Raw genomic sequence first — 25,607 nt, 5'->3', positions numbered from 1 at the left:
TTTTGAAAATGGATGGATGGATGGATGTTTAGGCATGTATGGGTTAGTTTATAGAGTTCTTAGTTGAATGTTGATGAAACTGAAAAAAGCTTAGATGAAACTGGTTTTCATTCTCCATTTAATGTTTTAATAAAGGTATCTATTTCAAGTCAGTACTTTATACATACTACTATGAATGAAGTTGGTGGTTTTATTGCAGAACTGCCACGAAACTCTTATAACACACACATAAATGAAAGCATATGTAGGATACTATATTAATGATTTCCCATTGAATCCTTTCCAAAAACATATTAAAACAATGAATATATGAGAAAGACAAATATCTCTAAAAATACAATTTGATCTCTGCAAACTGAAATCACCATCTATCAATTATGGTTCACCGTTTGACTGTTTAGATATGTAATACAGAATAAGTTTACATTTCCGTTACCAAAAACAATTTTCTATTTTGCAAAAATAAATATTTATTTCTGAAAGGTGCTTACATTATTTATGCAGTAAATTAATATTGCTACTAAGATTATATAAAGAAGAGAAACACAAATTTAACCATTTACCCATCCAGAAAAAAACGAAAAATAAATGGATAGACTTTACACCAAATTTTGTAACTAAACTGTTAGTTTACTCTTTACTCATTAAGGATATTGTCCATGAATTGTGGCTTTCATATAGTTTATAGGAGATCACTAGAATCTGAAATCCTTTTTTTAGTTTCGTTTTTAATTTACACACCGATATTTACATATTTTAAATTAGCCCAGTTTTTGAAAGCTCCTCAATAAAACATGTCTAAATACATACATGTACATACAATACAATCCTCTAATTTCTGTGGTTGATTTGTTGCACATTTCTTACGATCATATATTGACTTTGACACAATGCATTGCTGCAAAATTAATCCAGTTTTTAAGGATATCCTTTAAGGTTGTTCTTCAATAAACAAGTGCTTTCAATTGCACAGTAATTCACAGTAATGGGACAGATAATATCAGCTAAAGACTACACAAAGTTCTTAGTAGGTATGAAAAAAATTAAATTATTAAATAGAATTAAAAAAATCATAGAAAATGTATATATATCTATTGCTACAAGCAGTCCATACAGACTTGGAAAATCACAGGGTGCTATAAACAAGAGGATGAACTGCTTGGAAAAACAAAATGATCTCATAATGTATAATCGAGACTACTACTGCACATGCCAGAAATGTTTTATATCTGAGACTGATGAATTGACCTTTTATCCTTAAGAACAACAAAAACCTTATTAATAAAAGATCCACAGATTTTTACTGTACCCTAAAGGAAAATTGACAATGTACAAATAACTGCATATTTTCAGTACAACACATGGGAAATGTAAAGCAATCATCTACAGTGGATCAAACAGGTTGCAGATCATATTTTATAAGGTGCTTAACTACTAAGAATTAGAATGAACTGAAGGAATGTTATGACAGTTGTTGACAGTCTAGATTAGAAAATGCATTTTATTTATAAAAATCAATCTACATAAAAAAGAGCTATTTTTACAAATATATCTATGAGAGAGAGAGAGAAAAATCTTCCTTGTTTTCCTTGCAGTACAAATCTACCAGTCCTTTGATGCGCGTTGTATCCTTCTTACAAAGACGCCATCTGCAGAAGCTGTACTTTAAACTGTTGTGCGTGATGCGAAAGTTCCGTTACACGGTCCACCATTTCTTGCACGGCTGCTGTGCTGGGATAGTGAAGGGCTGCTATTTTGGTAGCTGACACAATGGTCTTTAGGAGCTCACAGAGGATGTTACTGCAGTTCATCACTTTATTCCGAACCTCCAAAGTGGCAGCCTGTCTTGATAGGGTATCCCCTATGAACACCAGTTTGTGTGCACTCAGAATGACAAACTTGCTGTGAGCCACAAAGATCCGAGGAGGCTGTCCCACACTGATGCAGCTGAAAAAGGCATCTATGGCATTCAGCAGGGTGACAAAATGAGTCTCGCACTGCTCAGAGTAGAAGAATAGTAGCTGCTTGTCCTTGGTACAAAGCCCTCCGTTTGCATGAGGGACATTCTGAGGCCCACTCCAGGTGGAAATGTCATTTTCTACAGGCTTAATGACCTCTTTCTCCAATTGCTTAAATTGATTCAACTGGAAAAAAAAAAAAAAGAAAAAAAATCAGTCCTAGGGCCGGATTAAATCAAAACTTTGACCCACCCGCTAATAGCAAACTACAAATCTGTACATCATAGCGGTCGGTTACATTTATGATTAGAAGAAAGTGTCATCTTACTAAAAATGAAGGCGCAACCGAGTACAGTTCTGTAGTTTTCTATTAGCAGGTGGGTCAAAGTTTTGATTTAATCCGGCCCCTAGTCTTCAAAAAAATCCAAAATACTTTACTGTAGGATTTACATTGTGGCGTAAATTAAAGAGCATGTTGTGTGGTTCCTAAATGTATGGCATTATACGTACCCTTGGTGGTGCTACAAGAGTTTAATTAGCATACCTGCAATTCTTCCTTTCACTGGGATCTATTCTTAAAACATGTGATAAGGGAATTGAGAATCTATCCAATTGTTGAATGTATTCTCCATTATTAACAACTTTCAAGAATGGGCATTTGGGTATTCCAAATTTGTTATTCTACCAAAGACCATCCGGTTTCTATCTGGAATTTCACACAGAGAATGCACTCGTGTATCTCAAATACTTTGTCTATATAGCCAATTTTTGAATTCCAACATGCTATCTCCCTTAAACAATGATTAGTTATTACTCAACACTTATTAATATTAGTTGAAGGTGTTAATCTGGTCACATATAACAATAATTCTGATATATTACAAAATATGAATAATTAGTGCAAGCACTAAAAATTAAAGCATTACTTCCATTACAGCACATTATAATGCTGAAAAAAAGAGATGCGAGTCCCATAAAAGGAATCTTTAGTGACAATACTTTGCACACTGTGTAACAACTTCTGAAGTCTCAAGCACTACATACAAAACCTGTCTCTCCACATTTTGTTTGAGACAGGTTTGTTTTCAGTCTGTAACAAATATGTTGTCATATTTAATTTATCCTCACTTTGATTTCAAAGCATGTTGATGGTGAGTGATTATGATTATGAATGTTTAAAGAAACAGGCAGCACTTGCCTTAAGAAAATAGGGCATACAACAGGAAATCATTTAATGAAAAGCCCCAGTTAGTCCTTCTGACATAGTATAAATCTGTTCTATGAAATGCTAAAACTCCATAGTAAGGCAGCAAACACCACCTTTTATCTTGTGTGTTTTCAATTAGTAGTCACAGAGAAATTTAATTGATGACATTGTGTTTATATTAAGAAAGACCAGCAGCATTCCCATACATATTTATTTTGCTTTATGAAACATGTTATATGATATTCTATATGTAAGGCTATCAAAAACAATTTGGTCATTGAAGTTTACTGTCCAATGAAGCAATTTATATGATTTAACAATGATCTATGGTAGGTTGTTGGGGGAGAAAAAAAAAAGCCCCGTTTATAATAAGTAAAAGTATCTGGACAAATGGTTTTGACTCTTGGTTTGAGATCTCATCTTATCAAATAAGAGGGTTATAAGGGAGAACTGCTTGGAAAATAGATGTAACTATCAGTTTAAAAAGAATACCTGCTCTTGCTCCAGTTGTATCTTGTTCTGCTTGATGATATTTTCTTTTTCTAGCAGTTCTTTCTGCTGCCTCTCAAATTCCTCCTTACCCTGTAAATAGAACAAATGTACAGTATCTGCATTAATGAATGAAGATGGTATAAAAAAGAAATTAGTGACAACACTGACACCAGTATAAAAAAACACTGTATAGACTACAGTTATTCAGGTAACATATTTTCAAAACAATTCTATCTATTAAGTTCTATAAATCTGTGCCAATGTATGCAATAAGGCACTATTGGATGCTTCAGTATTTTTGACATATAAATGCTGTGAAGCCCAGACTCTCCCGTTACTGTTGTATCTCCGTCTGTCCGAAGGGAGGCAGAAAAACAGGCTGTACTCCACGGGTTCAGGGATAGTTTGGGAAAAGTTTATTTACTAGTTTTCTTCTTAACAGTACTATTTTCTTCACAGGTCTCCTACTGTGACCTGACAGAACCCAACCCTTACAGCGCCCACTCTTCAGGGCAGGTCCCAACAATCCCAGCTCCTAATATCTTACACTACACAACTTAACAGATCTAATAAACAAAGAAATGTGGTGCGAGGGCCAACCAAAGGTTTATACTAAATAACTACAACACAAAACACCGGCTGGTCCACTGACTACACCAAACCAAAACAAACCAAACCAAACCAAACCAAAACAAACCAAAACAAACCAAAACAAACCAAAACAAACCAAAACAAACCAAAACAAACCAAAACACCCCTGCTACCGGCCCAACACTGTGCCTCCTTGTTCTCTACCCCCACCCCTCCTTATATATGTCAGGTGGCTGGGGTTGATTGACCTTCATTGCTCAATCACCCCAACCACCTGCAGTCCATAAGCAGACAGGGAGTAACACTTAACCCCCTCCCTGTCACACTCCTCCTCCCCCAGTGTTCCACGACCCAGGTTTTTTTTTGTTTTTTTTTAACCTCTGCTTCTGTCACAATGCCTAGAAGCATATGACCTCAATTTGGATATATATGGACATCCTTAATATAAATGTTATCAATATCCAACCTTGGATTTCAAGAAACCATGTTATTATTATTATTATTATTATTATTAGTAGTAGTAGTAGTAGTAGTAGTAGTAGTAGTAGTAGTATATTTCTTAGCAGGTGCTATATGCAATAGCACATATGCAATATGTCTTTTACAAGAATATATATTTGAAGAACTGTATTTCTTTCCCTGTGTGTCTGTGTGAACAAGGTCACTTTCTCACGGTCTTACTGTGCTACGGTACTGTGCCATAATTCAACCCTGATACCTAGAACAACAGGGTCTGATAAGAACCAGCAATTTGGGCTTGATACATCATACAAACCCCCCTTATAATAAATATTACGTATGCCTTCAATTTACCCTGGTTTAGCCATATATGGATCTTCCTGAGCAGTTATCAGGCAGAAATCGAACTTCCACTCATCACGGACAGACGTGTGCCTGTTATGTTTCTCTCCTGTCTGGTCTTCATAAAAGTGCCTGTAGTTTGTAACTTCTCTAAGTCTGTTCTTGAGATTGCCTCTTGAACCTCTTCCATGCAGCTGCTTGTAATAAAAACCTTTTAAATGGAGATACATCTCTTTCTGGACTTCCACGACTCTTCAATATTGATCTTCTCTTTATAGAAAACATGCTGACAACCAAAACCACCGAAGGGGGAAAACTGAATATTTGACCTACCTGCAGGTGTACATAATCATAATCCTCCATCCAGCTCTTTATTCCTTTCTCACTGCTGTTAATATTTGCCTTATCGTCAACATTAGGCCGGCTAGGAAAAGTCTTGCTTTGGAGGGTGTCCTTCTCTTCCTGGTCAACATGGGATTGTGGACTGTTATATATATAGTCTGTTGAACCACTTTGCTCACTGATGGCTGTGGAAAAAGATCCATTGGGCACGCGCTTAAACAGGAGCTCAGCATTTGTGCTTATTGCAGATGCTAGTTGCTTGACATCATCTGGGACTGTCCTTGACACCATAATGAAACGTTCCAGACTGTCACACTTGTTCTGGGCCTTGTTGATGACCAAGATATTTAAGGACCAATTACAGACATCTAGAGCCTGTCTGGTTTGTGAAAGGATCTGGTTGGAGTCATCCAATCTCTGCAGATGCTTTTTCAGCTTGTTGTATAAAGTCAGGTCAGTGAGTCCTGAGGCGTTTGCTGCAGCCCCTTTGCTGAAGTGCATAAAGTCTGTCAGGGCTTGCATCACCTTGTCAACTGCCGTGTGAATCTCATTCACATGCTTCTCCATATAGTCATAAGACCTCCAGTTTGGAGCTAAGTGGCCCATGAGGGCTGCAATGGAGGACTCCACTACCTGATAAAGCCAAGAAATCCTTTGAATGGCTGTGTCCAGGTCCAGGAGGAGCTTGATCTCCTGCAGGGGGGAGGTGGAGAGACAGGACTCTTTGGAGGTTGTGGAGGAGGTGGACATATTGCTTCTCGTGCTGCCGGTGCTGGAGAAGGACAACCGGTTGATTCCATCTGTTATGTCCTGCACAGCTTTGGAATCTTGGGAGACCTGTGGTTGGATGTCATACACCCCTTTTCCCCTCTCTGTAGACCTGTCTGTGGGAGCCCTTGGTTTCCCTGCGGGCTGCATCCCTCGTGGAATATCGTACACATCTGTCTGGGAGCTAAGTTGATTCCCAAGAAGCTGAGAGGGTGGGATGTCATAGATTCCATTGTTGCCTTGTGACGCTAGTTCAGAACTAGGAGGAAAATCGTAATTGGACTTTTCAGGAGATTTTCCAATGGTAGTGGGAGGTACATCGTAAACTCCTTCGGGTTTAAGTTTCATGGGTGGTGGGAAATCATAGTTTCCCTCCCTTTCTCTACAGGCAGATGGGGGAATTGAGTATATCTGCAAAGCAACAAATCATTCAAATGAATATTCTCAAACCACACAAAATCACACAAATCATACTGACGGCTCAAATTGGATTTGAAAAAGGTTGGAGTTGACTGGAAATACAGATATGTATTGAGGTAATCTTTTAAACTCATATTTGTGTCTCTTAACCAGTCAGCACTTATGTCTATTGGCTTGACTAAAATACATTGTTTCTCTGTATATGGGAAAACTGTGCAATTCCTTAATTATTCAACATATTTTTAAGTATATAATATGCACTGTACATAGACACACAAACACACATTCAAGGCGATTCAGCAATTCAAGTAATTTCAGTCAGCTCTGAATTCTGAGGTTGAAGCTGCTCCCAAATTTAAGAGGCTTTCCAAGACCATAATTAGGGCTGATGTAAATAACAGGTTCACTCATATTTCACATTATTACTAATAAACTGATGTTAGTGACATAAACTGCTCTTGGAATTGTATGCTGGAAAGAGAAAAATAAGTCCACCTTAACAGATAATAATTTTGTATTTCAGTTTCTAACAACAGAGCTCATAGATGCCTCGATAGAAAACACTACATACATGATATTATTTTTTCTACGATTGCAATACAGAAGACATGCCATTTTAGAAAAAATATTTATAAAATAACTCTGTCTCACAATTAGATTTAAGTTTAGTTTAGATTTAGGCTTTAGTTTTTTTGGCAAGTGTGTTCCTCATTACTGCTTGAACTTTAACTTTTAATCAGATGGTGTCAAGATGCATCTGCATACTAATTACAGGAAAAATATTGAAAATGCCCATAGAACAAGCAGGAACAAAAGACAGCTACAGTACAGGCCTAGCAGAGCATCACCAGGGAAGAAACCCAGCATCTGGTGATGTCTATGGGTTCCAGACTTCAGGCAGTAATTCACTGCAAAGGATTTGCAACCAAGTATTGAAAATTAAATTCATGATTATTTTAGTTTGTCCAATTTATATAGTCCAACTACCCTCAAATTGAAGATGCAAGTCTACACATCTTGATTGTTTCCTTTCAAATGCATTGTGGTGGCGTACAGAGCCAAAATTATGAAAATTGTGTCACTGTCCAAATATTTATGGACCTAACTGTATATACCTACCCCTTGATTAGTTGGTGGGATATCATACACGCCTTGAGCTCGAGGTTCACCTAGTTGTCCAGGAAACATTGAACCTTTCAGTTTGGCTGGAGGGATGTCATACACCTGCCAAATTAAAACAAGAATCACTAATGACATTTCAGACTGGACATTCCTAAATAAAAGCAAATGTATGTATATTTGATATATTTTGCAATGCTAATTTGAAATTCTAAAACAAAAAATAGAAATAATAAGGTTATTTAAGTAATTAAACTATATATAGGGGGTCCCCGAAAATCGTTGGGGATGCGTTCTTGAAGATCGCAATGAATTTGGAAATTACGAATTAAGGGGAATTAATATCCATACGAAATAATGGGAATAGCCCTAGATGCATTCCAACACCAAACAAAATAAAAACAATGTACCCATCCAAATGTTTTTCAAACACCATAAACGACTCTTATAATTCATTACAATGATATTTGTACATACAAATAAGTGTAACCATTACTGTATGACCTCAGTGAATGAACCTAACATAGTATTGTACTGTTTCTAAACACCAACACTTTTTACTTCATCACATTATGTATAATCAAGACATAAAAAATAATTTGTACTGTTAGTAAAATTAGAAATTATTCATAAAGAGAGAGAGAGAGCAAAAAAATTTAAAAGTTCACTAACCGCACGGGATCACTGTTCACAGGCTGAGAAAACACGAAACATGTTTGGGATGATGGGAATGTAAGACTAGCAACAGTTACGATATTAAGATTTTGTGTTAAATACTTATTTTGTACCTTCACCGTCTCCATAGTTATAGAAAGTAATACGAATAGGAAGCGACAATGCAGCCTGCTCTTGACTGTTTTTACTTTTATTTTCACACTGTAATGATGTCAGTTTATAATATCTGCTGGCCACCATCCTGGGCCGATATTTAGACCACAGAGTGACTTTGTAGCACCAATGACTCTGCGAGGACAGGTGATTAACGACAATTAACGAAAACACGTCCTAAATTCATTAGTAACAACTCTGCAAAACGATGAACAACGAGTCGATGAATTGCGAGTACCCCCATTTACCATGGAAAAATTTGGCCAAATTTTATACTTGCCTTTTAACATAACATATTATTGTTCTACTTATAGAAAACTTAGGATTGAGAAACAAGACTTAGAGACATAAAATGAGAATGTTAGTAAAATAAAATGCAAAAGCTTTAGTTTTCTGTAGTCTGATCGAAGTAAAGCATATCTGTGACAACAGGTTGTGTGTTCAATATTTTTTCTTAATAGGTCTTCATTATTTATATCATCATTCACTTTCAAGAATTTATACCATATAAGGAAAAAGATACATACCCCTTGGGGTCTTGTGGGTGGAACATCATAGACATCTTTCTGGTACCTGGAGGAAGATTCACAGGCATAAGTCTGTCCCACTCGTGTTGGGGTCATTACCTGTTAATACAAATAATAGAAATGCAACTTGCTTTAATTCAGCAAAACATACATTAGTTACACATATAAATATTGATTTTGTATTTACTAAGGTGTTATGATACACAGATTATCTACAAGAATACTGAAACATTTCATTAATTCATTAAACGTGTGATGTTGGAACTTGCTTTTGTTTTTAAGATTTTTGTGTCAGAATCAAAAAATCATACCTTGGGAATGTTGCTGACCTTTAATGGTCCAGCTCTGAGGCTCTGTGTACAGGGGGAATGTAGTCAGGAGCTTCTAGTATGAGCAGCTCATGATCACAGAAGAGAAAATGTGAAGGAAGGAAAAAACAGGCCAAAACTCCCTGCGCCTCTCTGTGGTTTGCAATTAAATGTGAATGAACAACCATAAATATCCTTTAATGAAAAGAAGCACAGCAGTAAACATCTTCAAAGATTGTTAATCTTCATTAAGCTCTTAAACTGACGGATGACGCTGGTACCCTTAAAAGGGCACCAAAAATTTCTGTTTCTGTTTCATGTGTAGTGTACTCTTCACCGTTGTGTTATTTTCTCGAGTGTTTGGTATCCCATGAAAGCAGAGACTCTCAGCTCTGTAATTATTCTCTGATCCCAATCCCCCCACCCCCTCTGCATTTTGAATTTGGGGGGGTGAGTGTTACTTGGTCTGATGAGGAATAAAAAATCATTGACATACTGATCAAAACGAGACCATCTGCGTTTTGATAGAAGCAACACACACTAGTACAGAGCTCAAAATATCAATAAGTAAACACTCTATTTCTAGAGTATTAATACAAAACTATTTTATATCATCGGATCTGAAATTCTTTGTATTTGATAGAACATCAAATATTATATACTCGATTGATCGTTAGGGTGTGCTAGACAAAACAAGCCTATTTGCAAAGAAATACGATTGAATTTGAGGGGTCTATTCCCATCTGAGTGGATCCCCTCCTCTTCTAAATCTGTCTGTGCCATTTCCCCCGGGGGACATCATCACGACATACAACACCAAAATGCTGGCTGTGGTGTCTGTGAGATTGACACAGGCATGTAGCCAATAAACTCAGCTTTTAAATGATATGCAGATTTGGCGGATATCCAATAGCATCTATGCACAAGAGGAATGCGTAATCAAGCTGTATAATGTCTTTAAGCGGGTACAGTCACAGACCGCCTGGTGATGCATAGAGCTGCGACGCAGCTGCCGAGTCTCATTTTTTTTTAAACACTAGATTGTGAGGTGGATCTGTGAGTAATATTATTTGGTTATTTGTATTATTTCAGCTAGTTTTGTTTGGCCACTTGGGTATGTGTTTGGACAGCACTTAGACAACTCTCACAAACACCCTTGTACAGTGGGTTCTGTTTGTCCTATCAACACACAAATTGGTACAGCTGTTGTTGATATGCCACTGAAGGGATATGGTTCAGCCTACTACACATAGATGTGCCTTCCTTAGGTGATGTGAAACTTGACTTTGCATATTGAAACAAAACAAAAAATGTTTTTTCTGAACATTCTCTTGTGTTATGTGTATTGAGTTACTATGTTCTAATTCAAGCAATTTCCTTTCAAATGATACCATCCATATGCATGTGATACAAATATTTACAGAGTTATGGGATTTTGAAATTGGGACGGTCCTTTTAGGAGGAAATTCCCATTTTTGACGGTCAGCTTGTTCATTAAGCAAGCACCAATAGAAAGTTCCCCCAATCAATCATGGACATTAATCACAATGGCATGCCTTTTCATTTAAAAGCATCCTCAGTGGCAACAAATTGATTCAAATATATAGAAAGAAAATAAAAGAGACAAAACCCCCAATAATTTCAAAAGTACCTTCACATGGTACAGAACTAATGTAGCCTATCCTAAAGATCAAATAACAGGCTGTTACTTCATGCACCAGAAGTGTGACAGTTGTGTCTTATTTGAATACAGTACAAAAATATTTCAGAAGAAGCAAAGTTCTTATCTTTTCCTCCACACAAAAGGGGAACAGTAAGGCACAATTAGAGAGAGATCATAAATTAACTTGATTTAGGGACAAGACATCTTTAGCATAAAGGCTGTGTTTTCTCCTCAGTACTGGCACTGACAAACATACAAAAAACATTGTTCCAATGGCTTCAAGGGCAAATAAGACTAGAAACTCACTGACAGACTTTGGTTGAACAACAAAAAAAAACTGCCTTCTAATTAGTGACCCTCTTAATTGATGTTCTGGGTCACCAAAATCACAGTATCTTCTAATTTAACAGTTCAAGACACTCTTATATTCAGAAAAGCATTCTTGGTGTGGGTGCATTTTTTGGGTGGTGCTGCAGCAGTGGGATGAGGTTGATGGATAAAACCAATTAAACATATATATATTTTTTTCTTTTAAGTAGATACTTTTATATTGATTCTGCATGTATGTAAGGACAGTATTGCATGAATAGATACTAACAACTAATCTTTACACAATGGCACTCTCAGCCACCTTCAGACAAATTAAACTGTGTTCATGAACTTTATTCTTTATCTGACCATAAATCCTTATATGACCCCACTTGACAAACAATAAACTTTTAATGGAATTATTGAATCCTTGCATGGTAATGCTTATTCATGGGTAACATAAAAATATTCCACATCAGGTTCAGTGCTCAGACACTCAAGGCCTGATGTCAGTGATTGGGTCTCTCGGACTAGTGGAAAGCAGGACATGTGGAGTCATCCCCTCTCGGTGTATTTAGATGAACGAATGAAAAAAACTAGCATTGCTCCCTAGGCTGCCATCAAGCCCCCTCAGTATTAGGACTGCAGACTATGGCTCTCTGTTAGACAGAACTATTTGTGGAATGCTGTTCTCTAGCACTCGTCAAGAAACAATGGAAGCAGGCCAAGTCCCTTTAAGAGCTCTCAGTCATAGGAAACACTTAGTAGGGTTCAGTAACAGGGCTAGAAAATAGGAACCATATGGTTTCCTGTTAAACAAGACAAGGAATCCTCCAAATATCCCCTCTTTGTTATAGATGTCTACTATTGAGAAAAGAGTTTGAAATGGGGGGGATCAGGACTGAGGGTCTTAATGAAAACGTATTCATTTACAGCACCACCCCACGCATATTTGTTTAACTGTAAGAGTTGCAATCTGAGAGCAATCTGTACAGGGAAATTTTTCTTGAATTGGTTCGATACTAAAGGGATACTTTAGTATTTTGGCTGGATTGGATACACACCCAGAGTCATACAAATCCATAGAAACCTCTTTAATTCTGGTTGTCGAGTTTGAAGAAATTTTAATTTATCGTTTGGTTAGCAAAGCACAATTGCTAGAAGCAAAAGGCTGCAAATCGCTGACTCTCAAAAGCCGGCTACTAGATCTTTAAAGCACTAGAAGTGCCGAACAGGTCAGTTTGATCGATTTGGTTATTCAAATTTGAATTATTCTGTGTTCTTGACTACCCATTCGTGACTTTTCCTAAATATATGTAATACATATGCCTACAGTATTTTAACTGCATAAAACAGGGCTATAGCACAATTATTGACGCAATATATTTTACATTGTAAATCACTTTATACATATTATTTTATTAAACTAAAAATTTGAAATACATATTTTACATTTTACTTTATACAATGTGAAGTGCTTTGAAATGGGTCCATCTGTCTAGTACAGCCGTGTTCATCAATGCAGAAAACACGCTTTTCAGCAGGGCTGTTTGTGTTAGTAACCTGGCAGTGTCTGTATTCCGAGTGCCCGTGGGTAGCGTTGGCTGAAAGGCGAGGGGCACCTTCAGTCCTGTAAAGATGCTGAATTGTAGTGCCAACAGCAGTCTAAATGCTAAAACCAGCAAGCCTGTCATAGGAAAGTTAGAAATTTGCTGAGCCGATCAGAGGACAGGTACGAGCTATATCACCTGCAATTCCTCAATTGTTTATCAAAATGTGCGTATATACATAAACAAGAAAAAAAATACAATTTACTTAAAGCAATAAACTGTGTCAACTGGTGTATAAATTGGTATGCACATATCATAGCAGATTTATACAATTATAAAGCACAAATAACCGGTTATAAAAATAGCACAAAACTGAAATATGAAAAAATATGCAATGAATGAGCTTTGAAATGACTCACTACAACATTACAGTGCCTTACACTAATACAAAAGAATTTGCATTCATGCTCAAACAGGTGACTGATCAAAGCATTGATCCAGAGACATGGGTTTGCAACATGATCAAGATTGAATTCTAAAGGAAAGCTAGAAACTTGATGAGCCGATCAGGACAGAGACGAGAACTATATCAGGTGCAAATCGTCTAACAAAATAAATGATCATAATAATTATATATGAATGATGTGTAGAATTATGTGTTACAGTCATCAACACTATTATAACTCTTATTTACAAAGCCCAGATTGTCGGCTATTTAAGCAATATCACACGAGCAAGAGTGTGATATGGTCCTACATCAGCACTGCTGTGATTCAGCTGTAGGTAATCACAGCAGTGCTGATGTAGGGCCATATCACATGATTGCAAGTGTGATATTGCTTAAATAGCCGACAATCTGGGCTTTGTAAATAAGAGTTATAATAGTGTTGATGACTGTAACACATAATTCTACACATCATTCATATATAATTATTTAATTAATTAAAATATGTATTAACATATAAAAATTGATATAAGGGGGGAAAAACATTGCAGATATATTCATATTATTTAATATTTAATGTTATTGTCTGCTCCTTTTATCTGACCTATTTATTAATTGTATTCTATTGTGTGAATAAACTGCTCTTTGGGGCACCTTTTTGAATTACACTGCCGATCAGAAGTTTTAGAACATCCCCATTTTTCCAGTTTTGATTGAAATTTAAGAAACCTGAGAGTCTAAGCTTTTATGGGATATCAAACACTTGGCAAACAACAGAACAGTGAAGAGTACACATGGGATTAAAGAGAAGCACACAGATTTGGTGCCATTTTAAGGGTACCAGAGGGGTTTGCTAGCTTAAGGGGTTACATTTTATTAAACAAAATGATTCCATGACTTCTTTTTTATCTCCAATTGTTTATTTGTTCTATGCTTTAATTTCAGAATACATTGAGACATTAAACTGCGTAAATTTCAATAAAAACTGAAAAATGTTAGGTGTTCAAATAGGTTGCGTATGCAACCCCGGTTATCTGAAAAGGAAGCAGTGGACCCCTCATCCAATAGGAGCGGGGCCACAGACCCCATGAGAAAAATACAACATAATACATAGCTGGCTAGTCAACAGAGTAGCCGAGCTGAACAATAAACAACATATACATATTGCAGCACAAGAGCATCCAACTCAACTAAACAGTACAGAGTGGAAGAGCTCCATCAAACACAGGAGCAGTTGACGCCTGCTGGTTAGACCAGCTAACGCAGGGCAACATTAGCTCTACTGTGTTAAGAAAGGAACTATATACACAGTGAGACAGCAAAACTCAATCGCCATCAGCTGGGAACAGCGGCAGTGAGCTCCATTTTATAATTTCAGAACGGAGCCACAGTCCTGCTGTTTAAAACATAATACATATATACACATATATACATCACGGGGTGCTGGAGCTGGCTCATGCGCCACACGTGGAACACAGGAGCAGTTGACACCTGTCGAATAGCGCAGCTAATGCAGGGCAACTACAGCTCTTAGCGTGTGAATAAATGAACAATGTACACAGTGGGGCATTGGAGAACTCGCCCGCCGCTGTGCCCGCCACTGGAGGACAACAGCAGCGGTCCCCTGCTCCATGGCGTAATACAGTCAGAGCGGGCCACAGACCTGCTGAACAATACATACAGAGTGGGGTACAGGCCAGACACATGCAACACCGCAACAGAATTATAATGAATGAACTATATACAGGGCGGCCTCGTAAGGCAACTTGCCTGTAGGCCGCATGACAAGCCCTGGGAACACATCGACAGGGCTGTCAGTAAATCCGAGCAGCTCGTGCGGGTGCTCGACTGGAAGGCATAGTCCGGTGGAAGAGAAAGACACGGTTCATTAGTTCCCTCAGGATGCACTTACAGGGGCAGACTGGGAGAGGAAAGGAAGGAGCCAGAGCCTGTAGGCTACTGGGGCTCGACTGCAGCCAACACCAGGTTCCCAATGGAAGGGACCGGTCCCATCACGTCCAGCCTATAGAACCAGGCAAATGTAAGCAGCGAGGCCCAAGCTGTAGCCGCACAAATGTCTGCCACCTTGAAAAAGGGCCCACAATTTGGCAACGCCTCGAGTCAAGTGGGCCACCAGGCGATCAGGCACCGGGGTCCCGGTGGACTCATGGGCCATGGTAATGGTGTCCACAATCCAATGCGAGAGGCGCTGCTTTGAAAGCGCCTGGCCCTGTGTCCACGCTCCATAAGACACAAACAGTTGGTCTGAGGAAGCGAAGCGAAGGGAGGAGGATGAAAAGCCATCAACTCAATAGGCCTGTTGAACATGAATAGGCCTGACATGAAATGGAGACAGCACTTTCGGGAGGAATGCAGGGTTAGGCCGTAGCGTGACCCTGGAGCCATCTCCCGCAAAATGGACACATGATGGGTGTGCGGACAGGGCGTGTAACTCGCTCACACATTTTGCAGAGGTGATTGCCAGCAAAAACGCAGTTTTAAGTGACACCAGCTTCAGCTCAGCTGAGTTCAGTGGCTCAAATGTGATTGGGAAAGTGTGTCCAGCACTACATCAAGACGCAATGCGGCAGTGAAAGGGGTCGAGGAGGCCATAGCCGTCGAGCTCCCTTTAAAAACTGCGCAGCCAGAAAATAAGACCCAGGAGGCTTGCCATCAATCCGGACATGACATGCGGAGATGGCCGCCAGATACACTTTGAGCGTGGATGGGGACTTGCCCTGGTCCAATAGCTCTTGTAGAAATTGACCCTAAGACCCTGATGGGGCAATTAATTGGGTTTTGACCACTGTCTTGGCACCAGGTGCTAAACGTCCGCCAGCGGTAGGAATACTGCGACCTCGTAGAGGGAGCTCTCACCGACTGAATAGTGGCAACTACCGCATGCGACAGACCCCAGGCAATCAACCGCTCCCACTCAGGGGCCAGGCCCAGAGCTGGAGGAGGCCTGGATTGGGGTGCCAAAGCGTGCCCTGCACCTGGGACAACAAGTCCACTCTCACTGGGAGCTCCCAAGGCTCTCCGTGGAGGAGGGCGATCAGGTCTGTGAACCAGAATCTGCGAGGCCACCGTTGGGCTATCACCAGAACTGTCGCTCGTTCTCTCCTGACCTTCTCCAGGACCACCGGGAGAAGGGGAAATGGTGGGAACGCGTAAAGGAGACAGCGTGGCCACATGTGGGCTAGCGCGTCGATCCCTAAGGTTCCTGAGCGGTTAGACGAAGACCCATAGTGGGCAATGTGTGCCGAGGCAAAGAGATCCACGTCCACCCTGCCAAACCGGCGTGCTAGACAGTACAGTCTGCGCGTCCGGAGACCTCCTTGCCTGTTGATATAGGCAACCACCGCTGCGTTGTCCGTCCGAACCAGCACATGTCTGTCCCGCAGGACTTGCAGGAAATGAGACAGTCCAAGGAGTACTGCTTGTAACTCCAGGATGTTGATTTGGAGGGCCTGTGCGGGCTCCGTCCACCTGCCTCGGACTCCACGTCCGTCGCAGACTGCTCCCCAACCCTGCTTGGAGGCGTCTGTTGTCATGACTGCTCGGTGGTAGGCTGGCATTAGGGTCACACCGAGGGTCAAATTGTGGGGGCACTGTGACTCCAACCACACGCAACCTTGCTGTTGCCAGACTGAACACTGTGTATACCAAGCACCAGGTGCTGGATACAAGCACCGCGTAGGCCCATAGGCTTAACCACACCGTGTATGCCGGGGTTTCCCGGAACACCTGGTGACGTGGAGTCCGGGGTCCGTGGGGCCGAGGTTAGTAGACCACCAGCCGTAGTGGCATCTAAAACCGAGGCATGCACGCACAGACCGGGAGGGCTAGCAGTGCTCGTTCTCAGCGAACTGAGAGAGCGAGATCTCCTACAGCCGCAGCTGTGGGCTGTAGTGCGGGCGCAAGCCGGCGGAGGAGCACCTCATCTCTTACGACACACCGAGGCTCAGGCTGGGCAGCCGGGCCTCGGATTTTACTGCCACTGCTAGCGCTCCTGCTGTGGAGGAAAAAACCCTGTGGACAAAAAACCAACACAGCAAGCAGTCGGAATATATACGGCACTATATAAACACAACTATTATTTTTAAGTGTGCTTTTTGTAGCCAAAACTGAAACCGAAAGCGCACCGGAGCCCCGGAGCACGGACAGAACAGAGAACAAGACACAGAGAGCTCACGTTCTCGGTCCGTGGCGAAGTGGCAAAAGAGCCTGCGCTGACATCACGTTTTATAGAACAGGATGTGGGAAGGGACCTGTTCTGAGTGACGAGCACAGGGGCCAATGGCAGCTTTGATAGAGTGACGTTTCGATCAGGTTCCTACGGCAGTGCGCAGAAACCCCTCCCCCTTGGGCAGTGCTTCCAACTTGAAAGATAACTGTAGTGTCAATAGTCTTCCTTTAACAGTGTGGGGTGGTTTCAGTATTTGTTAAATATTGTTTCCCTTAAATATTTCCCATTGTTGTGCCAAAATGTATAAATAAATAAATAAATAAATAAATAAAATACAAAATAAATAAATAGATAGAACAATAATGGAAATACATCTATATATATTTATCAATCTATTTATTGTGTTTTTTATTTATTTATATATGTAGGCCTATGGATTTTGTTATTTATTTATTTATTTATTTTGGCACAAATTATCCTCCATATGTATTCACTGAATTGAAAAGCCACACTTAAGTCTAATAAAATAATAACACTGTAGGGCAACTGTTGGTGGAAGAGGGGAGTTTCTCTTTAGCTGCTGCTTGCATTTTCAGAAACTCTGTGTGCTCTGTGGTGTCAGCGTCCAGGTGATTGATCAAGTTTGATGTGTTTCCCGAGCTTCCTTCTGATACATGCGATACAAATGGCCATTTTGCTGTCCTGATCGACACTTTGAAAAAGGTTCACACAGCCAGCATTCTTGTGTAACCAGGCACATTCAAAGCACATATAAAGAATAAAGCAGCATGGCACTTAATAACCGCATCACAGTTCATGCACGTCATTCATATTTTGTTAAAGGCACACGAGTAGAACAAAATCAGATGGTTAGTTAAATGCAATAAAAGCAGCACCATCAGTCAGAAATATTGGTCAGGAATATTGGCCATTTTAAAGCAATCGGACGATAGCTGATATTGTAAATTTGTGCGATATCGGCCTGATACTGATCGGTGGCCGATCAATCGGTGCATCACTAAATGAAGATTGTGTTTAAACATATTTAAACATATATTCTACATTTCATAAGGGCAAGAAAAATATAAATGTGAAAGCATAATTCTATTTATTATTTGTAATCTCTTCTACTGAATACCAGAATGTGCAAAGAACTAGCTATTTCAGTGAACATAAAATGCAACATTTTACATTCATTGAAAATAACTGTTTGCCTAACACAGGAAAATAAATGCTTTGAAAATAAGTTTGGAGATTCTATTTTATACACTATGAAATATATTTTCAAGGAATAAAGGAGCCTGAAATTCAAAGCAACAACTAAGAGCCATAGTGCCTTTTTAGTATCCTTGGATCACTTAGTTATTAATGGACACCAAACGAGCATGATGGGTCGAATGGCCTCCTCTCATTTGTAAACTTTCTCATGTTCTTATGTACATTAATTCAAATGCATCATGGATAGCCTCTGGGAGGTTTTTTCTCCTTTTTTTAAATGGGTTTTGGAGAGAGAAACCTAACCAAAGAGACTCTACAAAGCCAACCTGATCAAAAGACTAGGGGTCTGGCACGACCAATTGGTTATCTCTGTCTCTCCACTCCTGCTTCAGACATCAAAATGACAGGGGCCATACAGAAAGTCCCCTTCCCACACATGTTGTGGCCTCCTGCATTCTTCACAGCCCTCACACAGTGGAGTCAAAAAGCAGCAGGTGTCAACTTTGTTCATCAAAGGATGACCTGGTCACTAGCACCCAAGCACAATTCCATCAGCAACTCCCTCAATAAAACATGTATATATATATATATACATTTTTTTTATTCATGGGTTTTTTAAACTATAACCTTCCAATTTGGAATCAGTAATAGATCAATTACCTTAGCCCACAGGTGTGCTGACATAGGAAGGGTGTATGCAGCATATGGTGAAGGTTTGAAAAACACCTGACAAACTTTGTATGAAAACTTATGATCTCTGCATAGCTCTGCATGCTCTTTTCCAGGCTTAATGCACAGCTAATGTCCCACCTGCACACTCTGCATGGAATAATTAAAAACATAACATAAGAAAGCTTACAATCGAGAGGAGGCCATTTGACTCATCGTGCTCGTTTCGTGTCCATTAATAACTAAGTGATCGAAGGATCCTATCCAGTCTATTTTTGAACGTTCCCAAATTGTCGGCTTCAACCACATAACTGGGTTGTTTTTTCCAGTTTGAAACAATTCTGTGTGAAGACGTCTCCTGTTTTCTGTCTTGAATGCCTTGAAGCCCAATTTCTATTTGTGTCCCTGAGTCCGTGTGTTCCTGCAGATCTAGAAAAGCTCCTCTGGTTTGATGTGGTCAATGCCTTTCATGGTTCTGAAGACTTGAATCAAGTCCCCACGCAGTCTCCTCTATTCCAGGGTGAAAAGGATCAGTTTCCTCAGTCTCTCTGAGTAGGACATTCCCTTCAAACCTGGAATAAGTCTGTTTGCTCACCTCTGAACTGCCTCTAGAGCAGCGATACCTTTCTTGAAGTGTGAAGCCCAGAACTGTACACAGTATTCCAGATGAAGTCTAACTAGTGCATTGTCTTAACATTACTTCTCTTGTTTTAAATTCTACACTTTTGACAATATACCATAGAATTCTGTTTGCCTTTTTTATTGCTCCCCCACATTGTTTGGATGGAGAAAGTGAGGAGTCCACGTAGACTCCTAGGTCTTTCTCCTGCGTTACTTAATCTAGTTCTGTTCCTCCCATATTGTAATTATAGTGGACATTTTTGTTACCTGCATGTAATACCTTTCACTTGTCCACATTATATTTCATCTGTCATGTGTTAGCCCACAACTGTCAAAAAAGTCCCTTTGAATAACCTGTGCTGCCGAGATTGTATCTGCTGAGCCACCTATTTTAGTATCATCTGCAAATTTCACAAGTTTGCTAAGTATCCCAGAGTCCAGATCATTAACATAGATTAGAAAAGCACAGGCCCTAATACTGATCCCTGTGGAACTCCACTAACAACCTCACTCCAGTTAGCAACTCCTCTAATCGACACCCTCTGTTTCCTATACATCAACCATCAACCAATCCATCTACTTACATTACCCTGAATACCTACAGCTTCCAATTTCAGGATCAGTCGTTGGTGCAGAACCTTGTCAAAAGCTTTCTGAAAATCTAAGTATAAACTAAAACTAATAGATTAGTAAGACATGATCTGCCTCGTCTAAACCCATGTTGACTATCTCCAAGAATATGGTTGTCATTAAGATGCTCCTCTATTGTCTGTCTAATCATTTTTGTTCCACCATTTTACAAGTAATGCAGGTGAGACTGACTGGTCTGTAATTTCCTGGCTCAGTTTTTTCCCCTTTCTTGTGCTTTGGTATGACATTTGCCGTTGTCCAGTCAGTTGGCACATCCCCTGTTCTAAGTGCCATTTGGAATATTTGAGTTAGCAGCCTATACATAATTTCCCTAATTTCTTTAAGTACTGTTGGAAATATACCATCTGGCCCAGGTGATTTGCTTGTTTTTAATTCTGCTAGTCTCTTTAGTACCTCCTCCTCATTTTTCCTGATCTTTCTTAGGGTTTGTTAACCTGTGGCATGTTATCTGTTTTTTTGCTCTTTTGCTGTTGTAGTATTGAAAAAAGCTCTTAGCATAAGTTTTAGCTCCAAGAGACGTTTCATTCTATTTCCATCTTTGCTTTCCTGATCCTCCCTATAACATCTCTTTGCAGTTCTATATATTCTCTGTATTTTGTTTAATTTCTATCCCTTTTGTAAACATTCTTTCTCGTTTTTGTTTTTGCATACTTCTATCAAACCATTTGGCCAATGTTTTTTGGTCCTCAATTTGTTAAGTTTTGGTACAATTTCCTCCTGATCTTCTAGTAGTATATTCTTGAAATATAAACATCAATTTTAACTGAAGCTGTATCCAGTGTGCCCCAGTCCAACTCATCCAAGTGCTGCCTTATACCTCCAAGGTTTGCTTTTCTAAAATTGTAGATCATTGTATTAGACTTGGTCCTTGTTTTTTGAAAGTATGCCTCAAAGCTTACCATATTGTGATCACAGTTCACCATTGGTTCTCTAACTAATGCCCTTCTGACTCTATCTTGGTCATTTGAAAATATAAACTCAATGTGTGTGCTTTCTCTGGTTGGTTCCCTGACAAATTGAGTTAGAAAGCAGTAGTTTGCCATCTCAACCATTTGTATTTCTGCTTCTGTAGTCCTAACTGGGCTTTCCCAGTCTATGTTTGGGAATCATCAGAGAAGGTAATATGCACCCCCTCAGTTTCTAGCATTATAAAATGCTCACTTTCAGTGTACATTTTTAACTGTTAATGATAGCTTCATAGATATGTTCAGTCCAGTCATACTGTACCAGAGAAAGATGATTTCAAAACAAGCTTGCTTTCATGTAACCTGTTACACCGTCACATGCTTATATAGTCGCAGACATATTGATATTCTTCCCTGTAAAACGTTTTATATTTTATTGGTTCTTATTCACTTACAGTTATCAATACTATTTTTGTTATCCAATACATTTCCATACAAAATTAGCTTAGAGATGTGCTTTTGAATGAATGAAAAGCAGACTTTCAGTAAAAGCTCTGAAGACATAAAGCCAAAATAATGTACAAATACTATGAAAACAATAGTTGTGCATATTTACTTTATTAAAATTGGCACAATATTTTTGGATGTACTAGTAAAGTTGGCCTGTGTTTTTCACATTGCAACTAAGAATGCATGTCATAAAGGGAAATGTAACTTCGGACCTTGAATTAGACCAGCATTGAGTAATTGTGGAGAATGATGGAGAACTATAGATAACCCGTTTTACAGAGATAGTGTAGGCCTAAGTATGCTCTTACCTGACACCTATGATGTAATGTGAATCCTTCAATAAAGTACACTATGCGTAGATCATACATATACTCTGAGTCGCAAAAAGCAGATTAATACTGTCTGTAATTAGCTTTTATATAAACTTCACCACATTAGAGAATTAGATCCACATTTCACATTACCTCAAAAGCAACTGATATACAGCAAGTGAGGTAGTGCATGACATATTTGCAGATGAACTATAAACTAATTGTGATGCAAACTTTTTTATTGTTTTGTCTTACTGTGAAATAAAAGAAAATCTTCACTATGAACAAAGTCAGGCAGCATATTGCTTAAAGCCAGGGGACATTATACTTGACTATTTATCATTTTGGTGCTTATAAAAAGAGAAAAAGGTTATATAAGCAGTTAACTGTGTAAGCTAACCATATTGCTATTTAAATGTATATTCAGTCAGATGCAAAAAATAAATTAATAATCTGGGGCAGCAGAAAGGAGTTATGTGGACAAGTCTGACTTACCTGCTTGCTTAGAACGCTGACTGAGTGACACATAGTCACATACTTCTCGTTTATTTAGCAATTAACCATTTATTTATTTGTATCCCAGTTCTGTGAACTTTATGTTATGTTTATGTATAAATTCTCTCAAACAAATTGCATTGTGAAGCCTCAAATAGATTTGATTCTTAACAGGAAATTACACAGGTAACACAGTAACAAAAGGTCTCTAACTGAAAGTCACAGATTTGTGTGTCCTTTCAATTCCCCTCTTTTATTTCACTGATGAAATATTGACTGACTGGGCTGAGAGCATAGGACTTCTAAGTGATCAGGCAGTTGCCACAGATGGGAATTAAAGTTTTCACTTATAAAACAGCACTTGCTCTGCAGGGATCAGCTTGGCAGTGGGTGGGGAGGTGAGATAATTTATTTACCCACCTGAAAGCAGGCTCATAAAAAAAGTGTGCTCTCTTTTAAAAAACAGACCCACTGCAAGTCCAAACATTGGCAGGGTTTGTGCTCCTAAGCCAGACTTGTGGCTCAGGGCCATTAGAGCTGTATCCAAAATCCACCTCCCTTCAGAATGAGACTGGGTTTACTGTTAATTATGGTTGTTCTTTCATCTTTTTACGTTAGTCACACTTCCAATATCAAGAAGACATGTACTTAGGCCAAAAAATGTTATACAATTTCTCAGTGTAATTTCCTCCCAAACCAGCAAAACAGGATAAAGCGTTTTGTACACAGTTATCTTCAATTGAGTTTTCTAGATTTTCAAGTTTTCTAGTCTTAATTACCCGTTTGAAATTCCCCTATCAACCTAATTCTAGATGGGGAGAATAAAGGTTTTATTCTTGAGCCAAATATCAAAATAATGGATTTGTCTTACCTTTTGATAGTTCAATTTATTACATCATGACCACAAATACCCAACTCAAAAAGGGCTGGGCGATATGGCTAAAATATCATATCATGGTATTTTTCACATTTTTGACGGTATGACTTTTTTGTTGTAAAAAAAAAAAAAAAAAAAAAAAAGTCTAAATATATTTAGACTGTGTCATGACCATAGAATGGTCTCCAAATAAAGTGGTTTTAATGGCAATTTTATACTGTTAATAAAAACTGACATTAACTAAAGTAGTACTATTTGTTAAACTTTTATTCAACATTGTGCCAATTACAAATACAAAATAAATTACTTTGAAAAGCATAATTATCTATAATCTCATTCATGTGCATTACTAACATTTCTTTGTATACGTCAACATGCAATACACGTGGCATTTCTTTTCTCAATTGGTGGCATTCATTTCAAATTAAGGGTCGCGTCGTGAAGCGCAGTTCTGCACAGAAATCCAGAGATATGCGTTCTTGGAGTGTTTCTGCATGACATCACTAATCCCCCACCCATAGAAATCTGTGCAGAATCGCCGCAGCCCAGCGCAGCTCTGAAATGTTGCTGCAGGAGGTGAGCTATGGCTGGGAGACAAAAGAGACGATGCAGAGATCAAGAGGGGCATGTTAAGCCTTCACGCAACAGTATCACAAAATAGCAGCATCTCAAATGTGTACTGAAAAGCCGTCACAATGGCAGGAGCAGAAGAAGTGTCGTATATAACCAGTATAGAGTTGGGTTCGTCTTCTACGTCTTCTAAATGATCTCTATCTCAAAACTGCGACAACAAAGACCACGTCCACAACCAGGTCTTCTCCTCCCTCTCGGCACCATAGAGAACCGCCCCCGTTTTCTCTACCACATGTAGGCTTATATAGACTTCCTGAAACCGAATTCGGGTAATTGTCTTAAAGGCACACAACCCCACAAAGATTGTAAATACATATGTAAGCAATTGACTCGTCACAAATTATATTAATTATTTGAACAAACAGAATGTAAATCTATGATGCACAATAAAGCTGTAACTTAAATTATTGGCAATTCCAATTTTTATGCTGAGTTTGTGAAGAAATGCTTTTTTGGTCAGATGCATGTGACGTCAGACAGAGCGCAGCCACAAACAAGCTGTGGGATAGGTGAACACAACCAAGTTTAGTGGTAGCTGAATGCTATGCCTGAATGACACAGTAATTAGTAAATTATTTAGCATAGGAAACTTTAAAATACCTATATGAAGGTACAATAAAAGTCCAAATTGGTCCTTAAATGATTACCGGTATATCGTTTTTTATGGTATACCGCCCAGCCCTAAGCTCAGACCTACTATGTGATGTTTCAAAACCTACCAGTGACCTCCATATAATCAGATGACATTTAGTTAGTAAAATATCTATTGTTGACTTGCTTTGTTTCACTCATTATTAGTGTTGGCTTTGGGGTTATTGGTTACATCAATGTATACCAAATTTGCAAAAACATGTTTTCACTTTGTTCATGTTTTGCTGATGACATTGCCTCGGTAAACAAACAAATGACAATAGTGGTCACTTGTATAGCCATCATTCTCAAAAGTATCAATCAGCCAGTCAGGTTCCTAGCTTATGCACAAACCATCATCTTTCCATACACTTCACCAAGTGACCCTACTTGACCTTGAAACATTTACATACAGCAGTACAGTGGAGAGCTGACATGGTTACGCTACTTGTAAGCTTTCTGATTATCTTTCACAGTTGAAAATGTCTCAACAAACAATCCCTTTTAATAGTAAGCTGTAATTTCAGCATCCAGCCATTACTGGTTGACAGCTGCTTCCAGTGATTCACT

At 39.0% G+C, this 25,607-nt stretch overlaps 1 protein-coding gene across 6 annotated transcripts in view; it reads right to left on the bottom strand.

Moving 5' to 3' along the window:
• nedd9 (neural precursor cell expressed, developmentally down-regulated 9) overlaps window positions 1–25,607 on the bottom strand; it is a 90,835-nt gene that overhangs the window by 26,501 nt on the left and 38,727 nt on the right. For 5 of the 6 annotated variants that reach the window (XM_066716048.1, XM_066716046.1, XM_066716047.1 and 2 more), the window contains 5 exons: window positions 9,054–9,152; window positions 7,699–7,803; window positions 5,383–6,570; window positions 3,658–3,747; window positions 102–2,144 (listed from right to left, as the gene is read on the bottom strand). In XM_066716048.1, coding sequence (XP_066572145.1) covers window positions 1,635–2,144; window positions 3,658–3,747; window positions 5,383–6,570; window positions 7,699–7,803; window positions 9,054–9,152 — 1,992 coding nt within the window. In that variant the 3' untranslated portion in view covers window positions 102–1,634. Of the gene's footprint in view, window positions 1–101; window positions 2,145–3,657; window positions 3,748–5,382; window positions 6,571–7,698; window positions 7,804–9,053; window positions 9,153–25,607 lie in introns of those variants that run through there. The other variant, XM_066716049.1, reaches the window with a different exon arrangement.

Source organism: Amia ocellicauda, chromosome 10, assembly GCF_036373705.1.
Source record: "Amia ocellicauda isolate fAmiCal2 chromosome 10, fAmiCal2.hap1, whole genome shotgun sequence".
Taxonomy (NCBI): domain Eukaryota; kingdom Metazoa; phylum Chordata; class Actinopteri; order Amiiformes; family Amiidae; genus Amia; species Amia ocellicauda.
This window is presented reverse-complemented; position numbering and strand designations above follow the sequence as displayed.